Here is a 15,308-nt window from a genome sequence, read left to right on the forward strand (position 1 = left end):
GAAAACCCCCCTCCCCATGCTGCTGTTACGTAAGAAAACTATTCAGATTTTAAGTGCAGTGATTTTATCTATGATAATTAAAGCACAAATAATTATCTTTAATTTGGAAAAATAGCCATTTTTAATGGTGACAGTACTTTTAATAGATCTCATTTCTCTGATATATGAAAAATCACAGAAGATATTGTAGTTGGCATAGGAGTTGGTTAGTGTGCATATAGTTCTGAAGTTGGTTTTGGTCTTTTTCCTGAAAATATATTTGATGCACTCTCATCAACACCTAAAGTCTCTCTCCAAAGTACAAAACTGCATTTTATACTGTACAGTACATCACATTTTCCACAAAAGCACAAGAAATACAAGCTTCACCTTTTTTTCCAAAGCTGCTTAATTAAAGAGTCTGGAACTCAAGACAGCCTCGGAAGTGCCACCGAAAGTGGCGGCCGAATTATGTCATTAAATAATTGGGAAGATAATTTATATTTAAAACAATTAATGTTAATTAGATTATAATGTAAGTTAAATTTAATTTCCATGCTTCTGTAACCTGGACTTGACGTGTTTTGTACCTGACTTTTTTCATATAGGCCAAATGTCATTGGATATCTCCAGTGTAGGAAGTGACTCTGATACTTGGGGTTTTTTTTAAATGTTAATACACACACATATCTACACACATAGGTATATAAATATGCTTACAGATATATCCATACATACATTTGAAAAGTAAAGGCTGTTAATTTCAAACTAACCTTATCTATCAGGCAGTGTAGGAGCTCTTTGGAAGTGTGGGAGTGCAACATACATCTGTCTATGATTCATTAAAGCAGCCATATCTCTTTGCAGGATTGCATGGCTGCTATAGGGAGGCCTCCACTTTCTGGGTAAACCACAGTGTTTGGTTTGAGGGTTAGCTTAATCTGTAAACTCTGTATTTACTTAGTTGTTTGAAGATTGGTCACCTAACATGCCAGGTGATTTGCATCTTAATAGCTTAGTATTACATAGGAACCAAGCCACTGTGGCCTTACTCAGTCAACTTTGTTTTTAAAAAACATGATTTTAAAATGTTGATGCTGAGATTCAACATGCCTGTACAAATGAAATGCCTCTGCATTTTCAAATGCACTCTGAAAGCTCAAATGTATTCTGATCAGCATGACTAAAGCATATCAATACCTTGCAACCTACCCCAAAACGTAGCAAGCCATATCGACATACCTTTTAACAAAATTTTCTGTGCTTATGGGTTGCCTTGGTTTGGTTGGCTGCTTGAAAAACCCATTCTGGGTTGTTGTTGGGGGTTTTTTTTGGTTTTTTTGAGTGTATTTGAAAAAGTAAAAGGAATAACTGGCTAGTTTGATAAATGTTTAGAATTTATATGATGGCTCTTCAGCCCTCTTTTTTTTTAAAGAAACTTTGGAGTGCACTTAAAAGTGAAAAAACAAAACCCTATTTTGATTTGTAAACTTAAAGGGTGTGATGATATCTATATTATGCACTTGTCCATAGTGGATGCAATCCTTGTTAGTTTGCTGCAAAGATTCATTTGAAGTTTTTCTATCCCTTTCACATTTTAGCTGCAAAGGAAGGAGTTACAGTACATTGCTGAGTAAGGATGTACCCATGATTAGGAGAGATTCCTTTGTTTTGCCTGCTACTAAGCAATGCAAACACAGGCAGTCTACCAGGAAAGGATTTTTTTGTGTTTTCCAGGTGGAGATTCTTTCCTGGCCATAGCAGCACAACAGCTAACAATTCTTTCTATAATGTTCCATTTTGCCAGGCAAAAATTACAATGCTTGAGGAATCTATTTATGACTAGCCTATCAATGAGAATTATTTTTGTGTGGGGGGGGGACAGGACATGATAGCTGTCTTTCAGTACTTGAGGTGCTGTCACAAAGAAGTGGAAGTGACTTATTACTTAGGGCACCAGCAAGCAGGACAAGAAGTAATGGGTGGAAGTTTGTCAAAGAGAGATACAACCTAGGGAATATTTTCTGACAATGAGAGCAACCAATCTTTAAGTGACTTTAGTAGTGGTTAAATTTGTTTGTCTAGAAACATTTCCTAACTGCTAAAGTTGTCAAAAAATGAAATTATTTTTAAAAGCAAATGAGTTATTCTATTTGCTGGTGAAAAAGTAAGAAAGGACCTTTTAATATTTTCCTCCCTAAATTAGAGGGGTCCTAACTTACTAGAATTTGTTCTGGAAAGAAAGCTTTGGGTACATATCTACTTCAGTAAGACTTTCTCCAGTCAGCACTTTCCCTACTTGTTGACTATGATCCTTGTCATCCCCAGTCAGGCCTTCAGCTACTTTTAATGACAGTGGTCACATCTATCAGTGGCTATGGCAACTGTTGATGATTGAGAATTTAGTCCAACATGTCTGGAGAAGACTGATCTATAATATATAGTTTGATTTCAGTACATAACTTGTGACAAAGGGCACCTTAAAATAAGGTTTTATGGAATATTTAAAAATTAATGGATGATAACATTAAAATATCCATTAGATCAATATGAATTTGTTTTCAATTGTGGGCATTTTATTTCGATTTAAACATTAGCGGAGTGAGTGGTATATTATCATTGCTGTATTAATTTCCTGAATACTGTAGTACTTTAATTGTAATTATTATCCCATTGTGTTACAGAGAACTGTCCAGATCAAAATCCCCGCCTTAAAAACTGGAATCCAGGACATGATAGAGAAAAGAGAATTGTAATCCAAAAAGGAGATCTCTTCCGTCTGAATATGGATGCCATGGTGTATTCCATAGTTATACAGGATGGAGGTAGGCAAAGTAGTTCATAATGCTAAACTGAATGGGATGAGGGCAAGTTTTTTTTATTTATTCATGCATTAGCTGTAGTTACTTGCTGAACAGACTAGGCATCTGAAAAAAAAACTGCATTGTGCATTAAAAGTTACTCAGGTGACAGAAGCATAGTTCCCACCCATCTTTCTTTACTCTATGTCAGTGGCCCCCAACCTTTTAGGCACCAGGAGCAGGTTCCGTGGAGACAGATTTTTCTGTGGATCGGAGGGGACATGGTTTTGCATGCTGCCAGCATCCCATGGATGGGGCTTCACTTGTTTGCATGCCCAGGTTCTAGCATGCCAGGTACTGGTCCATAGAGCCTGGGGACCTCTGCTCTATACAATCACTTTAAATACAATTTTCCCCAGCTTCATTCATTTTTTTCAAGAAAACTGGCCTTTTGTGATAAGATGGCTAAAGCCATGCTCTTAATTTCTTTTACCAAAAATATATCCTCTTTACCCTAGTTTTATGTCTGAATTGGGCAATCATTTATATAGTTAATGTATCTGTCTCCATTGTTAGACTTTGATCCTTGACATTGCCTTTATTTGATGCTAATAGGTGTGTGCAGCAGTACTGCTATTAACTGAAAGGATATGACTAGGGAGCAGCAAGAAAAATGAATAAATAATTTTCTGCCACAGTTTTATTACAATAAATAACATTCACTGGCACAAAGGTTCCATTTTTTTTTATTGATTGATAATAATATCAATTTTAAAAAAAAAGGTTCCATTTTTCTCATTGTTATCCACAAAGAAACTTATCTGGCCAGAGAAACTGATAGTCTTATGACAGACTTAGCCATCATGTTGTACTTTAAAATCTGATATGATTAAAGAGACAGGGGGAATGTTCATTGAATGAAAGTAGTATGAATTGGCTCATTGCTGAGATGTTTTTCTCTGCTTTGGGTAGTTATAGCAATTACCATGTTCAGTGTTATTTCATTTGACATCTTTTGAAAAATTGTATCGTTCAGGTTATTAATAGAGTTCCAAGAAATTACAGCTGTCATGCTGCCAATTACAAAAATCCACATGTGTCAGGATTGCTGTGCATCTTGGCAGTTATCCATATTTACTGCAAGTGATATCCCAAGAAGAAAAAACAGTTGAATAGCCACCCAAGTTTAGAACAGATATTTCAAATCATTTTATCGGAAGGAAGTTTCCTCCCAGTTCATTTCCTGTCCTTTGGAGAAGAACACACAGCTAGTGTGATAATATATAATGGTGGTTCACCAAGCTGTCTCCTAGATAGTTTGAGGCAAGAATGTCCCATGTTCCAAGCCAGTAGAAACAATTTAGAAAGGTTGCTCAAGAATATTTCTGGGAAGAAGCAAAGGGAGAAAATGCATACTAAATTACATGAGTAAACTCTGTAAAGAATAATGTAGAAAACAATGACAAATTGTTTGCCTGAGAACACATTTTTTTTCTTTTTTATACATATAAAAATTACTAGGCACCCATTTTGTAGCTTGTTTTGTTTCTGTCATAACTTCTTAGCAAGTAAGTTAAAACAGTACTGCACTATTTTAAAAAGTTTTCTCTTTCTCACTCTCACTATAACTATAGTAAATAGGACATAATTAAGTAGCTATTAAAATTGTGTACCCAATCCCTTTTTATTTCAAACCGTCTTGGTCTATATATAATTCTTTCGCCTTGCTGTTTTCTGCTGTTGTGGCCATTTTCAATTTTTATTAGCACATGGAATCTTTTACTGTATTTCTTGCTGCTCGGCCAGATATACCGAGCAAATTAAATCCTGCTTAGCCATCAGTGTTTTAGGAGCCTTACACAATAAGTTTGACTGATAACTATACAAGAAATTGTACAAGAGATTTAGCAAGACAGGGTACAACGTATATTTAAATTTTAATGCATTTTTCAATGCTGTTTAGTCCTTGTCCATCCTTTGTATGACCAAACCCCAAGAATGTACTTCTTTCATACTGTGGATTCAGTCCACATTCATTCATTGCCTGTTTATTATAGCCTATTGATTCTTGTTCTAACACCCACATTTCTCATTGCTTTAAACTTACTTACCCTGATATATTTAGTTCTCACTTCAGGAGAACAAGGTGGCATAAATTTTTTCTTTCTCTTATACATTCTCATATCTTTGCAAACGTTCAAACACAACACAATACTTCTGAATCTTCATTTCAGTCATCATTTGCAGACCTTAATATTTCTCTATCCATTTCCCCATCTTTAAGTGGAATTTTTACAAAGACATAAAAATTTGTATCCTTATTCTAGATTTTAGCTAGAACTTTGAATTCATCATTCTAACAAACATTTTCATACTTCCCATTGGTGAACTCAGTATTCTTCTATGCCAGTGATGGCTAACCTTTTCCGGACCGAGTATTGAAAGTGTGCCGCACTGCACACACATGCGCCCATACCCCAAAATGCAATGTATCTGCAGCCCCCGCGCATGAACATGCTTGGCCCCCCGCACACACTCCGCATACGTGTGCAGCCCCCCGCACAGACCCCACTCTCCGCATGCATGTGCAGCCCCCCGCACATGCGTGGCAGAGACCCAAAGACCAGCTGGGAGGGACGTGCACATGTGCGGCAGAGCTGAACTGGGGTGACGGCTTGCGTGCCCACAGAGAAAGCGCTGAGTGCCACCTCTGGCACACGTGACACGTTCGCCATCATGGTTGTGTGCTATTCTATAACATATTATTTTCATTTCATTTTAAGACGGGGGTTTCCAGGCCCCAAAAAGCAGCCCATTTGGAACCGGGCCACAGAAGTGGCAGGGGAGCGCATATGTACGCTGTGCCACTTGCACGAGCAGCAGGCAAGCATGCGCACATGCCAGAGTGGATAAAAGTTGATGGTTTTTTTTTAAAAAAAATTAAAAAATGTTTTTTTAAAAATTTAAATCAGATTTTTTATTTAAATCGGATTTTTTTTTATTTTTATCAAAATTATTTTAATAAAATGCTTTTGGAGTAAAAATCTATCTAAATATAGTTTTCAATTTAAGATACAGTAATGATTTAGTTTATTCACCATAAAATGGAACTTAGTTATGTAGCAAGAGGCTGTATATTCTGCAATATTTAAATTTTTGGTAAACTCATTCAATGAATCCAAGCTCTGCAAGTTAAATAGGAAACCTTCATTTTTTTGTTTGCAAATAATAATATTAAAGATTCTAACTACCAGCAAAAGAATGAGTCCTTACATTTAAAGAGCACCTGTTATTTCAGATCCATCACGGCAGCGCCTGTTAGCAGGCATCCATTCACCTGCTGCCTGCCACGTCCCTCACCTTTTGTTGTGTCACTGCTGAATCACCAGCTATCTCATTATTTATTTTTATTTATTTTATTTTTCAATTTATATACCGCCCTTCTCCCTGAGGACTCAGGGCGGTGCACAGCCAGAATTAAAAACATGAAATACAAATATTAAAAACAATTAAAATCTATATAAATTTGGCCCAAAATTTAAAAAACCACAAACCAATTAAACATTTAAAAATTTAAAAAAAATTTCTTCCTAAGCCAGCCCGGCTTGCTGGAAAAAGTGTGTTTTAAGGGCACGGCGGAAGGCACTGAGGTCTTGGATTCTCCTTATCTCTGGGGGCAGCTGATTCCAGAGGGTAGGTGCCCCCACAGAGAAGGCTCTCCCCCTGGGAGTCACCAGCCTACATTGTTTGGCTGATGGCACCCTGAGGAGGCCCTCTCTGTGGGAGCGCACGGGTCTATTGGTAAGTCAACAGTGGGTCAGAGGAGGAGCCGCTGCAGGACATAGATGACAGTTGCTGTTGAAATCCACCCTGGGGCATGCGTAGCTCCATTTATGTCAGCGGCGGGCACATGTGCGCAAATGCCACTTGCACAAATGGAATAAACATGCTCACCCACTGCCCGTTTAGAAACATTCCCTCTCTCCCTCACCGGTCCATAAAGCTTGAAAGGTTTGGGGAAAGGTTGGGGACCACTGTTCAAAGTAGTTTCCGCATCCTTTTTTTAATATCCATTTCCGATCTATTCCATAGTGCAGTGACCACTAACCTTTTCCAGACCGAGTGCCCAAAGTGTGTGCGCCCAAACCTCCAAAATGCAATGCGTGCACAGCCCCGCATGTGCACCCTGTGTGTGCAACCACTGCACGTGCCCCGCACATGAGCCTGCACCCCCCATGCACCCCGCACATGCGCACCCCCACGTGCCGCCACACACCACACATTTGCGTACGGCCCCGTGCCCCCCGCACACACACCCACATGTGCCCTGTGCATGTGCATCAGATACCCAAAGACCAGCTGGTGAGAGGTGCGCGTGCATGCACAGCAGAGCTGAACTGGGGCAACAGCTCACATGCCCACAGAGGGTGCTGCGTGGCACATATGGCACATGTGTCACGTCTGGCACGTGTCACAGGTTCGCCATCACGGCCGTAGTGTATATTCTAATGCATTTTCATACAGAACATACACTTTGTCTCTGTATTAATTCCCTTTTCACATGTTGTACTTCTTCCATTCTATCTTTTCCCTAGGGTCCAGTCTTGACACCATTAAACGCTGCTATGTCAAAACCTCACATTGCTTTCAATGTCCTTCATAATTCTTTTAACTCATCATAACTCATCATAAGCAACCAAATCAGACATGCTTTTATTATTCATTCATTTTCCATGTATATGCATGAAGCAATTAATATTTAAATCACATATATTTCTAAGCAGATACTTGCTACCACCAGTCTCATTCATTCTTGGGTCTCCAAATATCCAGATCATTTTTTTCCCTATATTTTTTACTTCCTGATATCCATTCACGTCACCTAATGGAATAATCTTTTCCCCTTTCACATTTATTCAGAATGTTACATAATTTCCCCCAAAACTTGTTTTTCCCCATTACTATTACTTACTGGAATTTAATAAACAGTGCTCATCTATCTTTGAACTCCTATTTTTGTATGGATCCACAACAAACTAGATAATATATTTTTTAGCATACGTTTTAACCTTTGCTTCTCTACATGTATTAATCAACCCTGCTCAGCAAGATCAGATCATCTTTCTTCAATTAGATTCTATCCTTTCCATTTCTATTACCTTCAGCATCTGGAACATGTTTATTTTTCCATTCATTCATTATTTTTACTATATATTCTTCATGCTTTTCAAGTCATAGTCTGCCATACATTGACTGTCAACAGAAGATTCCTGAAGAACCACCATGAAGAAGGACTTTATCACCCATCTTTTGTTTAATAATGATTTTATGAAGAGTAGTCTTAGGTTTTTCAGCTTTACCATATCAATACCTCATTTGCATTTATGACTAAGAGTAAGGAAAAGTAACCATTTGTTTTGGGGTGTTTTGGCAAATATGCTGCAAACATGTCAAAAGCCCCAGTATAACCCCAAATATACACATGGTATTTTATGCAAACTGGGATCTCTAATCTAAAGGTTATGTGTATGGTGTTAATTGGAGTATACCCATTGATTTGCAGTCTTCATTTAAAGCTGTGTGTGTGTGTGTGTGTGTGTGTGTGCATTTCTCTTTAGCCAGGTTCTTCCTACGTAAACCAAGATTTTTATGCAGCCCTAGTTCAGTGAAATCACAATCCACTAGTTTCTAGGCTTTTTTCAGGCAGCCAGCAAGCACCCTGCTGCCCATTGGGAGAATCCATTGGGAGACTTAGTCTCCCAATGGGCATCAGGGTGCTTGCTGGCTGCCTGAAAAAAGCCTAGAAACTAGTGGATTGTGATTTCACTGAACTAGGGCTACATAAAAATCTTGCTTTACGTAGGAAGAACCTGGCTAAAGAGAAATACACATAAAGGCCTATGAAAACAAAACAAAACAAAACATACATACATACATACATACATACATACATACATACATACATATAAAATATTTTTATTCAACCGGGTATTTTCCTACGTAAACTTCTCAAACGCAATTTGAGAAACTGCAAGTTTCTCAAATTGCAGCCATAGCTCAGTGAAATCACATCCACTATCCTAGGCTTCTTCAGACAGCAAGCATGCATTTTGCTGCCTATTGGGAGACTAATATAGATCTATGTCTGACTCATTGGTTCTCATCAGTTAGCCACACCTTTACCATATGTTCCCTCCCCATAGAGGCTAAGTATTATATTTAGCTGATAAAGAAATAAAGGGAGACTAGTATAGAGCTATTTCAAGCTCTCATCAGCTAGCCATACCCTTACTTGGATTCGAATTTGGGCTGCCTGCGTGTTAGGCAGTTGTACCCCAGCATGTGGGAGGGAGCGTACTGCATCCCTTTCGCCTTTCAGCTCCAATCCAGGAGCCTTCAACATATATATATATATTTGCTACTACATATTTAAGAATTGCTTACCTAACAATATTATTTCCTACAGGATTACTTGTCTTTGGGGATGATGAAAGTGGATCTAAAAATATTACCCTGAAAACACGTTTTATCCTAATAAAGGATGGTGGAATGCTTCATATTGGAGCAGAAAAATGTCGCTATAAGTCCAAAGCAACTATAATCTTATATGGCAAATTAAACGAAGGTGATTATGTGCCAACATTTGGTGAAAAATTTGTGGGCGTGGGCCCCGGTGGAACACTGGAATTGCATGGCTCTCAGAAATTATCATGGACGTCCCTGTCAAAGACTCTGTATTCTTCAGGACTGGCCTCTGGATCCTACACACATGAAAAGGAATTTTTCCGAGCTCTGAACGTGAGAGTGATTGACCAAGACACCGCAAAGGTTTTGGAAAAGGGGAAGTTTGATACTCACGAATCTCACAATGACAGCAAAAAACTTCAGGATTTTCTAAAGGCTCAGCCTTTTGGTCGCATTGTTGCTATTGCTGTAGCAGACTCAGCTGCTAAAAACCTACTAGAAGAAACAAAAAGAACCATTCAGGATCTTCTGGGAAGTAAGCTCGTCAAAGGATTGAGTTATAGGTAAAAAAAAATGTTTTTGCAAAAAGCCTCCGTGCTCTTGGTTAAAAAAATATTTTAAAAAGGTGGTCCTTATATTATTATTTGGGATCTGACCTCAGCTTATTTTAATGCATAAATATAAAGGCTAAACACATTTCCTTTTGAGTATGATTTGCAGAGCCGCATCAGGAAGTTCCATAACAATCATCAATGCTTCACAATTCTGATAATCCTTGCAAAAGACATTAAACTACCCCTAACTCCAACCTAAGTGATAAATTTATTTTTTGATGTATATGGCTATCTACTTGCCATTCAATTCTGGGCAACTAATATCTAGTTGAAGCGAGCAAAATCAACAAAAATCAAAATTCGTCATGTCATATATTGAAATTTATACCCTTTAAAAACAGATTCGGCCAACTTACTTTCCTCCTTAGTGTCTAGGAAAAAATCATATATTTCCTACCCCGACCCTAGGACACTTGATTATGGCGTTAAAAATAAGTAAAGCAATTCCATGTTCCAAATCCAGTTTCACAGTATATATTTAGACAAATGCTGTTTATTTTTTCTTCAATTTCACATCACTGTCCCCCCTCCCATTTAATGTTACTGCTTTTCATATCAAGCTGATCGTTGAGAAATGGTTAAGCAGAAATACCTCCATGTTGGTTTCTTTTGAAAAATTGAATGCATGCCCATTATTATGCAGTATTGATCATTTGGTATAAAAATAGATTTCAAGGAAATATTGAACTATCCAGGACTTCTGCCTCATAGGCAGTAGAAATGTTCTTTGAAAGATGTGAGGCCTTACTGGGTAGAAATGATTGAAGAGATGGAACCCAAAGAGGAAAGAGACTGCAGAATAGTGGGCAAGGGATCCTCTGTATGTAGAGCAAAACATTCCTTTGCACAATTTTATTCAATATTTCCCGTCCTATTTGGTACTTGCAGTTTTACTAGATTGCTCAACATTGTCTATAAAATTCAAGAAAGCTGTTTCAGCTTTACTCAAAAAGGCAGGCAATAGAAGGATGGGACAAGAAAATTTCAGTTCCTCTGCTCTTATAGGTTAATGCCTAGATTTAATCCATAATATTTCAGTTACGTGTAATAGGCTACTAACCACCTCTGGCAGCAGACAAAGAAAACAAACCCTTGCCCTTCTATTTTTATTTATAGCAAACTGTTCTATAATCTCTGTGATTTGATTATACATTTTAATACAGTGTGAAAGTCAGTTCTTCTCTTCATAATACACAAGGCAACCAGATTTCTTGGCTTTAGTAGGTGTCAAGCCTGAATTTAATTGGGGTGTGGGATTGTTTATATCCTTGGGTACTCTGACATGAATTCAGTTTGACACAGTTTGGAGCTGAAGGGGGAAGAGCCGAGAGGATAGTCTTCAGCCAAAACAACATAGATAGCCGATGATTCAAGTACATTCCAACGGCTGGCCAGCCACAGTAGTAGGAGAGAAGTCGCCAAGCAACCAGCTCTCATCTTGGTTGGACAATGTGACAGATTGTTTTGGAAAATTGAGAAATTATTACTTATATTGGGGTGGAAAGCGTGGGAACTTTCAGTACTGGCTTTCCATCAGTTGTGCCAAGGTGATGTATCTAAATAAATTTGTTCTTTGAGGAAACGAAATGCCTTGGAGTTCGATTTGTAATGAGTGCATTACTTGGAACCTGACAGTAGGCATGCAAGGATTTGTTAAGAGTGGCATTTTACATATTTATACAATCTTAAGTATGTATTTATTGCCTACTCAAGTATATGTATTCTGACAAATCATGTAAAGATATCGGCCTGATTTTGAAAGTATTCTTTTAATGAAATGTAGAATAAGAGTACCTCTTATACTAACTTCCTTAATATTCTGAAACAGTGCCCCCCCAACATTTTGGGCACCAGGGACCAATTCCGTGGAGAGAGGTTTTTCCATGGACCGGAGGGCGCATGGTTTTATGTGCTGTCTGCATTCTGTGGATGGGGCTTTGTTTGTTTGCCGTGGCCCAGTTTCTGGCATTCCGCTGACCAGTGCCTGTCCATAGAGCAGGGGTTGGAAATACCTGTTCTAAAAGAGGGTAAAGGAAGGGATTATGAGAAGATAAAAGATTGGGAACCAAGCGTCATGGTGAAATCACATGTTATGTCATGACTATATTTATCTTCTATAGTCCTTAAAACAAATTAAAAATCATCAGAAAAGCTTGGTTTGAGTGTCATGGGTCATAGGTACTGCTTCTGTCTGTCCGCAATAGGGAGACTACACAGAAGGAATTTCCTCCCTCCCCACATCCCCATGAGGGAATGGGACAACTTGCTGTGGCCAACTCACCATGGCCAACTCACTACAAGACAACCCATTGCAAGACAATTTAACCATTCTATTTAATTATTTACAATAAATAAAAATTATTTACATTTTTGCCATTCACATTTCATTCTGCCGCTCCTTTTGCATCCTTTCTTTAATGAGTCTATTCCATCATTTGTTTGATATTAGTGTAACTCTGTTGTGTAGTGAGTTGTCCCTTAGCGAGATGGCCGTGGTGAGTTGTCCTCTAGTGAGTAGGCCAGGGCAAGTTGGCGGCAGTGAGTTGGCCGTGGCGAGTAGACCATGGTGAGTTATCATAGTGCCAATTTTGTTCTGGAAGGTTAATGGAACATAACATGCTGTAGTTAAGCATTCAGCATTGAGCTATATGGAAGAATGTCCAACTTGAATATTTTGTACATATTATTATAATAAACTCTGCTCCTTAATATTCATTAATGCATCAGTATTTACAGACAACAATCCATATACACCCCACTAAAATGACTGCACAGGAAAAGAGAGCAGCTTTAAACTATTCGTTTGTATAAAAAGGGGGGAGCCAGCCAGCCTTTGGCAAAATGCCTAAAACCATAAACTTTCTTTCAAAAGCTGTGGTGTTCTTTAATAAACTCTTGGGTAAATTTTCTTAGTATCTAGGAAACCTGGTATTTCAGGAATAGATATTGCTGCTTTATTTTAGTACGGCTCCATCTTTGGATGCGTTTCTTGTAAGCTGTTTGATCCTTGCAAAGGAAAAGTTAAGAGTTTTAGCATGTAGGGAGGTAAGGATGTAGTTAGATATAGAGCTGTGTAAAAGCTTGATGTCCAATTACATCAGTTTGAATTGCATGCCTAAATTTTCAAGGCTGCCATTTATCTGCCTAACTAAGGACCTGTATCTTTTGCATAAGACTATAAACAGATATTAACTGTTTTTTTTCCTTCAAATTGAGAGTAAAGTTGCTTATTAGTCCAAAAAGCTTAAGCATTGGAATAAACTGAGCAAATGCTGATTCTTTAAATTTTAAGTCCTCTCTCTTTTCTTTTCTCTTCTCCTTTGCAAATTATGTAAAATTTTGCTTTGATCAAGTATTGTGATGGTTGCAAAGCACACACATTTCTTTTCACAACTTGTTTGGTCCTAATATTGTCTTATAATGGATTTCTTCAAAAATTTCAGTGTGCTGTACAGGTAGTCCTTGTCTTATGATCACAGTTGAGCCCAAAATTTCTATTGCTAACCAAGACAGTTCTGTGAATTTTGCCCTATTTTACAACCTTTCTTGCCACAGTTAAGTGAATCACTGCAGCTGTTAAGTTGGTAACATAGTTGTTAAGTGAATCTGGCTTTTCTATTGACTTTGCTTGTCAGAAAGTCACAAAAGTGACTCAGGTGATCACATGACCCCGGGACCTTGGAACCGTCATAAATATAAATCAATTGCCAAGTGTCTGAATTTTGATCACATGATCTTGGGGATGCTGCAATAGTCATAAATATGAAAAATGGTCATAAGTCACTTTATTTGAGTGCCATTGCAATTTTGAACAGTCACTAAATGAACTGTTGTAAATCCAGGACTACCTTTAATAAACTATTGTTTTCAGTAAAACATAATGGCGGTTAAAATAATCTTTCCCAAATCAGATATATTGAGTATAACTCCAAAATTTCTCAACAATGATTATACTAATTAGAGGATTCTGAAAATTGAAATGTAAATTTCTAGAGGGCTCCAACACTGGGGAAAGCTGAGTTAAAATGTGATGTTAATACAAGAAGCAATCTTTCAGTAGAAATGATAGAATTGTAATTATAATGATTATACAAGTGACTGAGTAACATTCAAGCAGTTATTATTTCTGATTGATTTGAGGGGGATTATTATATTTGCTACATTCCTCACTGGAGGAATTACTTCATAGCAACATTATTAGTCTTGACTGCTGTGGGATTTGCTGAGCTGTAGAGATGAGGCATCTGTTAAGTAGAATGAGTTTAGTGATTACTTAAGCAGCCTTTCCTACTAACTGTTTAAACATAAATTAATAATAATGCCTAACTTTGTAAAGAAGCATGTTACAGTTTTGTGCTATATACAGAAAAATGCTTACATTCCATTGTTAAAAATAGTTGTGAGTTGATCATGAGCCCTTTGTATTTTAATTAATCAAGTACGTGGACTGCCAATACAAGTGGGGGGGGGGGAGAGAGAGAAGAAAGCAGAGAAAAGATAGAGAAGGAGAAAGAAAACTGCAAATTCAAAAGTGTTTTCAGGAGATTAGTATCACCTTAAGAATCTATATCAGGTCATAGCTGAAGCAGGCAAGCAACAAAGTTTAGAAGAAATAAATCACAAATTGGGTCCCCAAAACATGGTTGTACAAATTGACAAGTCTGTTATTTTGGTAACATGGAAAGAACTATTCTGCACCTTGCTACTTAACCAATTTCTGTGCTTTACTAATGCTTTGAAATACTTGATTTACAGATAGCCCCAAAACAAAGAGAAACAATCTGGGCAGTGTGTTTTAACATACTTTATTTTATTTGGCTTATAGGCTGCTCAATTTGCAAATGACTCATGAAAATTCCCTGAACTAATTAGGATTTGATCATAAAAATCATCATGTTCAATGTATTAAATTTATTAGAGTACCAGTGGCATATTTCTGACAGTGAGAGCAGTTTCATTAATCCTCCTCTAGAAATTGAAACTATAAAGATGTGTTTATTCTGTTCTCAAAATTAGCCATGTCCTCAAAATTAGATTCAGAAAATTTCAGATTTCCAAAGCAGATTTGGAGGCGTGACAGAAAGAAATGTCATTGTGTTAGAGTCTATTAAAATTGAACTGAATTCCATCCATAGATGGATTTTTTTTTCTTTGACTGAACTGAATATTTTTTAATCCTTTGACTCAACTGAATATCCTTTACTTTTTTAGTTCCATGTGGTCAAAACAGATTAAGTCATATTGTTCTTCTTTACATCAATTTGCTACCTGTCATCCTCTTGTCTTTGACCTGGAATTGAGGGTCTTGGAAAATGATGTTTCATTCTTGCTTTAAAGAAGCCTGTAACAGCTACACATTGATAAGCTACTGTACAAAGCTAGCAGAATTTTTTTAAGTTTAAGAGAAAAAGGCAGTAATTTAAAAGTGTGGGAAATTTTTACATCACAA

At 37.5% G+C, this 15,308-nt stretch overlaps 1 protein-coding gene across 2 annotated transcripts in view; it reads left to right on the forward strand.

Annotated features, from left to right (window-relative positions):
* The window catches only part of CEMIP2 (cell migration inducing hyaluronidase 2), a 62,578-nt gene that overhangs the window by 9,202 nt on the left and 38,068 nt on the right, over nucleotides 1-15,308 (forward strand). For both annotated transcript variants that reach the window (XM_034410249.3, XM_034410248.2), the window contains exons 3-4: nucleotides 2,664-2,804; nucleotides 9,247-9,808. In XM_034410249.3, coding sequence (XP_034266140.2) covers nucleotides 2,664-2,804; nucleotides 9,247-9,808 — 703 coding nt within the window. The remainder of the gene's footprint in view (nucleotides 1-2,663; nucleotides 2,805-9,246; nucleotides 9,809-15,308) is intronic.

The sequence above is a fragment of the Pantherophis guttatus genome, chromosome 2 (genome assembly GCF_059756535.1).
Source record: "Pantherophis guttatus breed Tessera chromosome 2, ASM5975653v1, whole genome shotgun sequence".
Taxonomy (NCBI): Eukaryota; Metazoa; Chordata; class Lepidosauria; order Squamata; family Colubridae; genus Pantherophis; species Pantherophis guttatus.